We start from the raw sequence: 12,258 nt of genomic DNA, 5'->3' as shown, positions 1-12,258 counted from the left end.
TCGATATCATCAAATAGTTGAAAACTAGAATTTGCATGTGATTTTTAGTTAAATTCATAAATATTTAATTTAATTTTATTTTATATGCATCTGGATTGATGAAATAAACATCGAAATTTTCGATTTTAAATTATAATTAATGGATTCAAATATGAAATCCATGAAATTTTTTTAATTTTTTTTTTTGTGTCGACATCTGTCTGGTTGGATTGTGATGTAATAAACAAAGCAAAAAACTTTAGTTTTTATTTGAGTTTGGTGGGAGATTTTAAGGATTCCTCGTTAAGGATGTGTTAGTTTTGGATTTTACTTGAGAAAACATCACCAATAATTATAAAAAAAAAACCTTTTCTTTTTTTATACGCAAAAACTTGTGTGAGATGGTCTCACGGGTCGTATTTTGTGATACAGATTTTTTATTTGGGTCATCTATAAAAAAAATTACTTTTTATGCTAAGAGTATTACTTTTTATTGTGAAATATGAAAAATATTACTTTTTATTGTGAATATCGGTAGGATTGACCCGTCTCAAAAATAAAGATTCGTGAGACCGTATCACAAGAGACATACTCTTTCTTATATATATATATAGGCTATTTATTCTCGAGTTGCTTGTTCCATAGGACATCCCAAGAAGAAAATGTGGCTTGGTTTGATTTTATTAGTCACGACCGACGAGTTGTTTAAATTTAAAGTTCTTGTAACATTGCTATAAGATACATGTATCATAATAAAAAAATTAATTCTAATATTGACGTGGATGATAAAATTTCATAATATATGTTTCAGATAACTTTCCAACAATTTTTCGAGATTTTGGATTAACTTTCCAAAGTTTCCAATCACATGTAGGAATTTACTTTTCTTTCACAAAAGTGCATCTTATTATGAAAATATTTCAAAATTTTAGTAGGATATATGGGGTGTCCCATTTTCTTGAAATATGCATCACCATTTGTCTTTATTTCCCACATATACCATGGCTATCTCCCACAACAAGGCTACATCTGCCCAAATTTTTTTGTTCTCTTGTGAGTTTAAGAGTTGAAACCAATGTAATGTACGTATTCTTAGAGCTTTGTTGGTCAATATTTATTTGAAAGCGAAAGGTAAAGAAAACGAGAGAATAAGAACAATAATATGCTGCACACCAAAATAATAATAAGTTTAAGGATATATTTGATCTTATTATTGACAATAAATTTTGAAAAATACTATGTATTTTTAGTCATTGTTATTTCTGACAATAAGTTTTTCAATTTTTGAAATCATTTTTTGTTTTTTGATGGTTCACGATTTTTTTTAAAAAATAAATTAAAAAATTAGCGAGCTTCACTGCGCGTTACCCTTACAGGAGATTTCCGCGTGCCACTTCCTCCCCCGAGACGTAGTATGTCTAACCTTGATTTCATGTACTCATAAAAATATTTCAACAATTACTTTAATTTAATTACCCAAAAGACAGCGAGCCAAGTTAATGTCACCCAAAAAATAATTTAAATAGTGTTTAATTTGAAACATTGGTCATTCAATTAACTCGTCATCACCTAATATATACAAAGCAGATATTTCGAGCGTTGCATTGTGATGCTGATAACTTGTCTTATGTTCACAAGGTGGGTAGGGGATTACCTAATAATTATTTTGTTTGATTCAATAATAGGTGTGTGTTATAAATGTATCACGTTGATACATTAAACTAATAAAAAATGATTTATAAACCGAAATAGTCTATACCACCTCTTTTCGAGACGACACATCTCTTAGATTTATAATCTAAACTGTGTTTTATTTAATTTTTTTTCAAGTTTAAGGTATGACAAAAACTTATGTGAGACGGTCTCACATGTCGTAATTTATGAGACAGATATCTTATTTGGGTCATACATGAAAAAGTATTACTTTTTATACTAAGAGTATTACTTTTTATTGTGAATATCGGTAGGGTCGACCCGTCTCACAGATGAAGATTTGTGCGACCGTCTCACAAGAGACTTACTCTTGATAATTATAACATGTCTTGAAGTTAAATAAACGTTAGAAAAATTGATGCTGCTTGATTTTCTTTTTGTGACCTATGTGGGAATTTTTTTTTCTCTAAATTTCAATAATTCATTAGTCTTTTTTATGACCTCATGGTCAGTGCAACATATTTGTCGTAAAAAAATGCTGGTAAGAAAAATTCAACTCATGACTATTAAACAAATGTTCACTGCTTTACCAACTCGATATTATTTGAGCATTATTATTTTTTTTTATTGTTTACATATCTAAATGACAATAACTTGACGTAAATGCACCTTTAGTAGTGTTAGACTTTGTTTGGGAACACAATTCAAAGCATCACGTTTGGTGGTTGGCATCGTTCAAACTTTAGATTAGACCCACCAATTCCAACTAATTTTTTTCCCAACGAAAATTGGCTTTACCATATTACAAGAAATTAACAATTCGAAGAATATTCCTTAAAAAAAAAAAACAGTTCGAAGAATATTAATTAATTATATATAGACATAATTTTTTTTAAAATGTATTTTAGGTAATTAAAATGAGGTCGATATCCATGTTCCCCGCCCACGCACGCATGCACAAGCATTGTATTGATTTATTCAAGGGAAAAAAATATTTATTTTTTAATTTGCAAAATGATTTCAACTGTCAATTTTAAGACATTTTATTGTATAACCCGTCCACATTCATTAATGTCCTCGAAAAGTTGGGTTGTGAGGCAATATACATCTCCAGGAACAGGTGAGACCAACCAACAAAAATAATAACCAGTGCTTAATTAATTATGAACATGTATCTTGTTAGATGGTCTCACGAATCTTTATCTGTGAGACGAGTCAACCCTATCGATATTCACACAAAAAAATAATATTCTTAGCATATAAAGTAGTATTTTTTCATGGATGACCAAAATAAGAGATCCGTCTCATAAAATACGGCCCGTGAGACCGTCTCACACAAGTTTTTGGCATTAATTATTTAGTAAAATATTTAAATTTAAATTTGGCATTAATTATTTAGTAAAATATTTAAATTTAAATTAATTAAATTAGGCACTCTCCCCATAATAAAGATAGAGGACAACCCACCAAACAAATCATGTTATGTTATTACCAATAAAAAGTCTTGAGTGTTTGTAATATTTGTTGCTATAAATTTTGTGTACTGAGATAGTTTCTAATATTTCTGAATCACGCAGCTCAAAGAAGGCCTGCCGGGCCAAGGACGATTGAAGCCCATAATATATGGGCCGAGATTCAAGCCCAGATATTGTACACCGTCTTGCAAAATCAGCCGGATACAGAATGTCGTGACGACGCGCGTATGGATGGGTTATCTGCTCCTTCACAGCTGTGGAAGGGTTTTACATAATATGAAGATGATTTCGGAGGAATTTCGTGTTTAATAATAGTTATTTTTGGATGTAAGATCCGATTTGTCCGTCAGATTGCTTAACAATTGCTATATTTTGGCCGGATTAGAGTGTGTTACTGGTGAAAACTCTTGATTAGTAGCTTTGCCTACTGTTCGAGATAATACATGATTCCACTGTGAGAATTTAGAAGGTTGGCTGGAGAAGGTTCGTCAGAAGATCGAAATTTATTTGGCATGGAAATTTGTTGGAAGCAGTTATAATTGCTATATGAACAGGATGGTGTTGAATGTGTAGACTTCATTGGAGTGATTGAAAACCGAGTTCTGAGAGAATGTCGCCTGGGATTCACCCATCTTCAAACTGTGCAGAAGCTTGTATGAGAATTTACGTTTGCTGTTAAAAAGGTAAAGTTTTGGAAAGTGAAGCTTACGAGGAAAAAATCCGATCTTTAAAAGTGGGTGTGTCGGGGTAGATCATGTACTGGAAATTATGTGGACGAATGTATTAGTTTTCATATAATCACAGAAGGATAGAAGCTTGCTTGTGAAACCATATTACAAGTACTTTCGCCTCGCCCTATCATAACATCTACCTATCTTGGAAATTGAATGTCTTGATGCAATACGCATACATGAAGGCAAAGAAGAAAGTGAAACCAACCAATATTAATGCAACTGGTCCCATGAAGTCTAGATTGTACCCAAAATGGTTTTTAATGTATGTTTTCACCATTGGTTTACTAGACACCCCCAATACTGCTATAGTGTCCTCCACATCACCATACTGGGATACAATCAACCCGTAAACTGTCCAAGCCATTGGGCAAATCCAGTAGTACCAAATCCACCACTTGGGTATCCTCTGTGATTTCAAGGTGGAAAAAGTTAGAACTTTGTGAATAACATTTGTAGAAATCAATTCGCATGTATATATGAAGTTTACTTACTGGCATGGGGATGAAGAAACCGGAGAATAAATTGAACAGATAGTAGAAGGAAGTTGCAAAGACTGCTGCCACTTGTAGGTTAGGTGTGATAGATACTGTCATCATTCCGTAATATGTGTAGTAGAGAAGTGAGAAGAAGGTCACGAAGAAAAACCAGAAGAACTTGACAGCTTTCCATTCGAAGCTCATCATGGTGTACACCAAAAGTGTGTAATAAGAAGTTTGGAGAAGTACGTAAGGTATTTCTGTCACGACCTGCATGCGATATAACCGAAGAAATATTGGTAGAGTTAACAGCTTAACAATTATTATAACCATTTTCCATATGGTGGGATTTTGAAGTTTAATTTTCTGAATTAATCCAAAAAATGATCTAATGATAAATAACCTGTGCCATTGCATATGGTAATGCTGAGTACATTCCCGCGGCTCTCTCTCTGTAGAACACTGGTCTCTCAGTTGCTATTACTGGCTGAACGGTGCCACAATTGTTAATTCCAATGAAAAGAACCGAAACGTACATGGCTCCAGTAACTGTTATAATATCACTGTCGGTTTCCCTAGAGTATAAAATTAGAAAGCAAGAATTAGGATATGGTTGCCAAGTTTTGTCACTGTATTTTCTTGAAGACGCTGTTGAAATAGATATGGACCTTTTCGTGCCTACACTCCAGAATATTGTTCCAAACATTAGCGCAGTAATCAAAGTGAAAAAGTATCTCGAAAGATTATAATCAGGGTTTCTCCAATAAGACAATTTTTGCTTCCATAGGCAAGTTCTAAATTGTTCCCATGTGGACAGAGAGTACTGGGTAGGAAAGTGTACGTCTTTGGCCCCAGGATTTGGAATTCTCAACTGTTTCACTTGAGCCTCATTTTGCCTGGGAAACAAGACGAGTATGTATTAGGATAATACCCAAAAATTACTGAATGGGAAAAACCCCGGGGAGAGGTTTGTCTTTACTTACGTGTACAATGTTGTTGTTTTGTAGTGCTCTCCAAAATCAATACCAAGACGGTGTTCTGTTGCAACTGAGCTAACATCGAGCATCCACGTGGCTGGATTACATTTGTCATCAATTTTTGGAACTCCAGGAATTGCCTGTGTTTGTATAGAAGGTTTGATTTACTTAACATCCTCATAATGTGTACAAGAAACATATCTGGACCATGCCGTACCTCAAAATAATCGATGATTTTTTGTGAGTTTCTCCCCAGTGGTCCCGCATATATCATCTTGCCGCCTTCTTTCAGGAGAAGCAGCTGATGCATAGTGACGATTTTTTTAAGAGTAACAATGAGGTATAAATAGAAGATTGTCTCTGACATGTGAGGAAGCTGAAAGATCTAAATTTTTTATTTCTACCTCGTCAAAGGCTTCGAAGATATCAATGGCAGGCTGATGTATCGTACAAACAACTGTTCTTCCTGTGTCTACCGTCTTTCTCACAGTTCTCATTATGATAGCTGCAGCTCTTGCATCTAAACCAGTAGTTGGTTCATCCATGAATATGATGGAAGGATTAGCAACAAGTTCAACCGCTATGGTCAATCTCTTTCTTTGTTCGGTTGACAATCCAGAAATTCCTTGAATCCCTACTATGGCCTCTCCGAGATCATCCAGTTCGACCAGGTGCATCACTTCAGCTACAAAGATCTGCCAAAAAAATTTCACTAAATTATGTGATCTAGTGATTAATTAAATAAATATATGTTTTACAGAAGAAAAATTCTTGCCATTTTTTCTTCCTTCCTGACTTCTTTAGGGAGCCGAAGAGAAGCTGAAAAGATCAAAGATTCAAGTACTGTCACTTGAGGTGAGTGGATGTCATTTTGCTCACAGTATCCTGAAATTCTGGCAAAGGTTTCTGGTTTTTGGGGGAATCCAGATATTTTAATATCACCTTCAATATAACCCCGTGTTTTTCTTCCTGCTAGAACATCCATTAACGTAGTTTTTCCAGCTCCACTTACTCCCATTAATGCGGTCAAAACTCCTGGCCTGAATGCACCAGTTAATCCACAAAGTAATTGGAGTTTCTCTCCAGTTGCTCCTTTTTCTTTCATTTCCTACGGAAAATGGATAAACTTGATGTATCAGACCCTATATTTTACTTGGCAATACAAGAATGAATGAGAAAGATGTTAATTCTTACTGAGGGAATCTCCACAAAGTAGTTTACATTGTCAAAGGACATGCACAATGGTGTAAAGGAAAGAACCATTCCTCTCTGAGTTGCAGTACATCTTGTGTCATCGAAGCTAAAGTTTTCATTTTTATTATTCCCATTGACATTGGATTGGTTGCTCATCCCTTGCATTGACATATCTTTGTGAAAAAGTTAAGAAAAATATGAGTGAGTATGAAAATTTTGACAAATCATTGATTCATTCGAACGATTAATACCTGTGTTGTTTCCGTTTAAAACTGATGAAGGTTGGGGGAATGATTCTTTTTTCTTTTCTGCAAGTCCAAGTTTTGGTGTTTTGTTATTCTTTTCCTGGTACATTCCCTTTGTCAATGCTTGGTCTTTGAAAATTGTAGCTTGTTGGTTTTGGAAGGCTGTCATACCGAGTGATATTAGGTGTCATATATAGTGACGTGAATTCTAAGACTGATCATGGCAATCGGAGCTGTAAACTTACGGTTGAGGTGCACGAGAGCAAAAGTGAATAATACATTAAAGAGAACTGTAAACCCCAAGAGGGCTGCAATGCCAATCCAATACCATTTTTCTTCGGGGAATATGTCAAATTTATTTAGCACTGCCACTCCTAATCTTGTAACATTGTCCGAGGCCTGTAAATGAGACCAAATATTTAAACAAGATACACACTTCACCTTATTGCTTTATGCTTGACATTATAAGATATGATAAATCACACAAAAAAAAAAAAAAGGAATGTAACCATCGTTCGTACCAGTTTGTTCATCCATCTTGAAGCGAACATCTCGTTTACGGTGACTGCATTAAATCCGTAGCTCAGGGGAGACACCCAGTAACCCCACCTCCACCAGATTGGAATGTTATCTGCAGGCAGTGTTTATTTATGTGAATCCAAAACATAACTTAGTGATAAAAAGTATAGGAAAATAAGAACATGCGTGAACGTAAAATGAAAAATGATCAGCTTGGATATTGCATGATACTGCTAGTTTTATGTGTTGTCCAAATCCCAATTTTTAATTTCATGTGCGTGAAAGCATTGCAAGTCTTAGATGTCTTGTCCTCTGACCGTCGTGGCAAAGTTAATTAGCGGTTAGCCCCTAAATTGGTAATATAGATCCTTGCAACTTTAGAAGAAGCAACAAAAATGTTTTGACACATATAAAAAGTTATGTTTCGATTGTTTTCTCAGCAGGATAATATTACTTCCTAACGATCCTTCTCTCAGCTGTTGCACCTACTTGTAGGTCATAAACATCGAACATTTGATATTAGCTTTGACACCAGTTATAAAACCAAGTATATGTCGATTTTTCAGATGTCATAACATGTAATAATGATACAAATGAGAGCTTTTAGAGCGAATAATAGCCAAACACCGCGTCTGGGTTGTTATTATCTCAGCAGAGATAATTATAAGCTTTTGGTCTTTTTTTCACAATTTATCTGCGTTTTGATCTACTTTTCACGTACGTAATTCATTACGTTGTAAAGTGGTCGAACAAACCTCTAGGAAGAATAAAGCCGCCAAAAAGAAACACAGATAGAAGAGCAAGAGATCCGCCAGTCTTTGAGATTATCATTGTCCTGCATACTCCTGCAATGAGCCTAAATAACCCTGCAGCCATTTGTTGAATAAAAAATACCCACAGGAGTTGCTTGAAAAACCTGAGAAAAAGATAATTTAATTCTCGGTCATCTATGTCTTTCCACAATATAAACTCTATTTATGAAGGAAAGTGTATTAAACAAATTATGGGTATAAAGACAACACAATTTAGCTTTCTTTGAGGTTTGTGTTCAATGTCTAGATTGGAGTCAGATAGTCAGAGGTGTTTTGATGCGATGCCTCATTTTACCATGTTTGTCGATATGAAATAATCGAGATATGAACTATGCCGCCGGTCCTTACGAGCACAAAAGAAGTTCAAGACAACTCAATCTTGGTCACCCAACTATAATATGAAAGGAAATAAGCTAAATAGTGAGTCTATACAACAAAATCAGTTAGAATAAACTTAATATCAATTACTTACCAAATAAAATAATATGACGATCCATTTTAACAATCAAGCTAATAAAGTTCAAACCGACCCGATTTTGTTCTCTACAAAATAGTGAACTTCATGATTGAGTTGGTTTCTTTGTATGTTTTGAACTGTGAAATAGTCTCAACGGTATATGCTTCAACTTGAAGTTTGTGTTTGTTGGAATCCTTTTACCATTTGAGATCAAATATAAATAGTTTATCCTAGTTCCGTGGAAAACTCTCATTCAATTTCTCAGAAAGAACGTGCGAAAAAATATTTCTGTTTACCTGCTTGCTTCGAGGGCGAATCCGATGGTATAGTATGTTATGATCATCCAGACAACAGACTCTAACATGGATATTGGTATTCTTAGCAGAAAGGTTGGCAGAGTGAAAACCCAAGGTGGATGAAAAAGTAGGTCCCTATGCTTATAGAATACTGGAAGTCTTTCCATGGTGAGTGAGATTTCTACATAACCATTGAAGGCATTATTGATCATGCAAAACGCTAGTGCACCAATATACACAGCAGCATCGTCTTCATTCTGAGTGTGTAATTCGCTCCTCAAGAACACGGTTGATGTAACTATTGCAACAAATACAATTTGGACAGTTTTGAAAATGTAGAAGAAGGAGTTTCGTTTTATCAAAAGCCATTCCTTGTTAAAGTTGGCTTTGAGAAGAACACTTTTACTGACTAAATACTTTTTACGAACCAGGGCTGCTTTGTGGCTTTTGTTCTTGTCGTAAAGGCCTAATAGTTCATCTTGAAGCTCCAGACCCGTGCGAAAATCATTGAACATTTTGGCGAATTCGCTGGCTGAAAAGTATCTGTATGACTTGCTTTTGTCTGCCCAATATTGTTCCTGGTCTTTTCTTGATGTCACCTGCATTATCACTTGGATTTTTACAATTGCTTTCTTCGATTCCTGAAGTCAAAGTTGGCTTTGAGAAGAACACTTTTACTGACTAAATACTTCCTGCGTGGTTTATAATCTACTAGTTGGACCACTTAAGTATTGTGTTTCCTTGCATATTATAGATGATAACTTAACCAATTACCATTTGTTTACCTCTTGTAGGAATTCTGCAATCCCCTTTCTCTCTGGACACTTAAACCCACAGCTCTCAAAGAACTCGAGTACTTCTTTTCTTGGGCCATTATAGGCGATCTGGCCTTCTGATAATAGTATTATATCATCGAAGAGGTCAAATATTTCTGGAGCTGGCTGGAGGAGGGACATCAAGATGGTAGCCTCTGTGAAGTGTGCAAATTGTTGCATACACTTGATGACCTGAAATGCTGTTGAGCTGTCTAGGCCCGTCGTTATTTCATCCATAAATAGTGATTTGAATGATCCAACAATCATCTCTCCTGCATCAATCAAGGTAAGAATATTCACTGGGAGCTAATAGTTTGCAGCGAAGCTAGCACTGTGTGACCTGCATAATTCTTGTTCTTTGTTTCAAGAACTTAAGGTATTTTCTTGTTAGGATTTTCTGCTAGACGTTCTATAGATATTCATTTAGTCCTTCATAGTCCTCTACATTATTAATTCATCCGAGCAGAAAACCTGTTGTCAGACGCTTTTTTTGGCCTCCAGAAATTCCACGTCTCATTTGATTCCCAACAATCGTGTCCCGACATTGATCAAGTCCCAATATCTGTACATTTAAGAATTTATCATTGATGCCAACGGTAGGAAGTCATCTTTTTTAAATTACTTTAAGTTGCCTGCTGTTTCTCATCTTACCTTGAGTATGTAGTCAGTAATAAGACTGCTCTCAGCTCCTTCCAGTGCAGTTGCCTTACGAAACAACACCACAAAGTTTAAAAATATAAAAGTCGAACTCCTGTGCATGCGATAATGATGACATTTTATTATCTAAATACATTGAATCATCCTGTTCTACCTTCATAAAAAGATCAACCTCCGCATCTGGGATAATACCTGCTTCTTTTTCCCTTCTTGCAACCTCCTCCAAGAGTTCTAAAGATACTCGGAGAAGTTAAAAATGATAAGATACTTGGTGCATTTTAGTTACATGATAGTTGACTTATTCTGCATAGCTTGTAAAAGAGAATATAAATACCATATCGAGATCCAACCCCTTGGCACTTGGCAGAGAAATCTAGTATTTCTGCTACAGTCATCTCTGCTACATGAATATCGTTCTGACTAACGTAAGCAGATGTCTTCTGAGGGACAAATTCTTTGAATTCATGCCCGTTGTAAGTGATTCCTCCACTTACCTATTCCACATAGTTAAAAGAAAGGGATTCATTTTTCATCTCTTCTTTTTTTTTTCCCTCTAAAAGTCTTGAATTTGATAACTTCAGAACAACCGACCTTTAAGTTGGGATTTAACCTGCCTGCCAGGGCTAACAAAAGGGTTGTTTTTCCACTGGATGGTGGTCCTAATAGAAGGGTAATCCTTTAAAAATGACACACATATAAGTTAGACCGGTGAGTGTGGAATAGTTAATGGAGATGGCTCGATCAAATCTCATACCATAAATAAGTTCTAACATATTGTAATAGTCGATTTCAAAAATGTTTGTGCTATATGTGGGCTGTGGCGCTACATTCTCTACTACTTTGTAATTAGATGTTTTCCATGTATTTTATAAGAGGAAATGGGACAAACATCTAGTCAATAGTCAGTGTAATAAAGTATGCATTATCAAATATAAAACCGAATAATAAGTCACGGAAATCATAAACTGGTCACCGTGTATTTTTTTTTTTTACATTCAGAAATGTTTAGGTGATGTTTGGTTTCATTTCTAGCACTTCCAGATATATGTTTTTTTTCTTCATGAAAATGTGTTTTAAATGTTATGTCATGTGAATTGATTCTTGTAAGTTGAAACAGATATACCTTGATGGTTTTATGATCCCGAAAGCGTCTTTTAATATTGTAAACTTTGTTCGTTTACCCAGCTTGATTCCAAAGCAACGCAAAGCTGTCTCTGCAGTGTTACGAACGGCGTTTGGCAGCGTCGGAAGTGCTCTGTCACCAATGAGGCTATCAGCCTCGACAGTTAAGTTCTTGAACATGACTTCTATGGTGGGAAGGTTAATCCCTACTCTGAGAAAATGGAAAGCAAAAACAATTTATTCGGACATTTTGATGAGTTGAGGAATGAGTAAACAAGGATGAGTAGTAAGTTACTGATTCATTCGATGCCTAATCCTTCTCAAGAACTTCTCGTTATCTTCCTCGGGAACCTTGATAGCCCTATCGATAAAATATTGTCTATCGTTCATCTCGAGTTTTGTCCCCTCAACCTCTTTGTGTACTATGTTGTTTGAGGTGTCATTCGCATGCATTAAAGATTTTAGGCTCGTTTTTCGCAGCATTCCTAACGTAGGCCGCAACTTCTATAGCTTATCCCCAATCAGAGCTTCTTCATTTGTACTTGCATGGTTTGATCTTGAATCATGTTTTTTTTCCTCTTCCATTTCTCCTCTTATGTGTTTTTGTTGCAAGAGAAAACACTCTTATATAGTGTTTCCTGTCCACAAAAAAATTGTTCTCAGGTTGCGTGTTCCTTAGGACACCCCCAAGAAGAAAATATGGCTTGGCTTGGTTTGGTTTCATTTGTCACGGTCGGAAAGTTTGTTTTTGTCCATAGAACATTGCAATAAGACATTTGCATCACAATATAAAATTAATCCTAAAATTTTCATTATTCGTGTGGATGATAAAATTTCATAATATATG

At 35.3% G+C, this 12,258-nt stretch overlaps 1 protein-coding gene and 1 long non-coding RNA gene across 3 annotated transcripts; one reads left to right on the top strand and one right to left on the bottom strand.

Annotated features, from left to right (window-relative positions):
- The first annotated feature begins 3,217 nt into the window (after nt 1-3,217).
- On the top strand, nt 3,218-5,435 carry LOC142542458 (uncharacterized). Its single transcript, XR_012819521.1, has 2 exons — nt 3,218-3,790; nt 5,325-5,435. It is a non-coding gene; the product is annotated as an uncharacterized LOC142542458 (long non-coding RNA).
- LOC142542457 (ABC transporter G family member 29-like) lies at nt 3,829-12,077 on the bottom strand. 2 transcript variants are annotated; one of them, XM_075649084.1, is made up of 22 exons: nt 11,707-12,077; nt 11,413-11,622; nt 10,881-10,965; nt 10,624-10,783; nt 10,444-10,520; nt 10,284-10,337; nt 10,104-10,194; nt 9,603-9,904; nt 8,818-9,416; nt 8,008-8,168; nt 7,255-7,364; nt 6,979-7,132; nt 6,740-6,895; nt 6,489-6,646; nt 6,070-6,402; nt 5,699-5,989; nt 5,512-5,595; nt 5,301-5,434; nt 4,986-5,213; nt 4,721-4,892; nt 4,333-4,587; nt 3,829-4,247 (listed from the first exon to the last, which is right to left on the bottom strand). In XM_075649084.1, exons 1-22 carry the CDS (start codon nt 11,892-11,894, stop codon nt 3,975-3,977), a joined length of 4,275 nt encoding a protein of 1,424 aa, XP_075505199.1. In that variant the 5' UTR covers nt 11,895-12,077; the 3' UTR covers nt 3,829-3,974. The 2 variants fall into 2 exon arrangements, with proteins under 2 accessions (XP_075505199.1, XP_075505198.1); XM_075649083.1 differs by having other exon boundaries at nt 6,489-6,661; nt 11,707-12,076.
- Between the last annotated feature and the right edge of the window lie 181 nt (nt 12,078-12,258).

The sequence above is a fragment of the Primulina tabacum genome, chromosome 4 (genome assembly GCF_025594145.1).
Source record: "Primulina tabacum isolate GXHZ01 chromosome 4, ASM2559414v2, whole genome shotgun sequence".
Classification (NCBI taxonomy): Eukaryota; Viridiplantae; Streptophyta; class Magnoliopsida; order Lamiales; family Gesneriaceae; genus Primulina; species Primulina tabacum.
The sequence above is the reverse complement of the archived record's forward strand: the minus strand, read 5'-3'. Positions and strand labels throughout refer to the sequence as shown.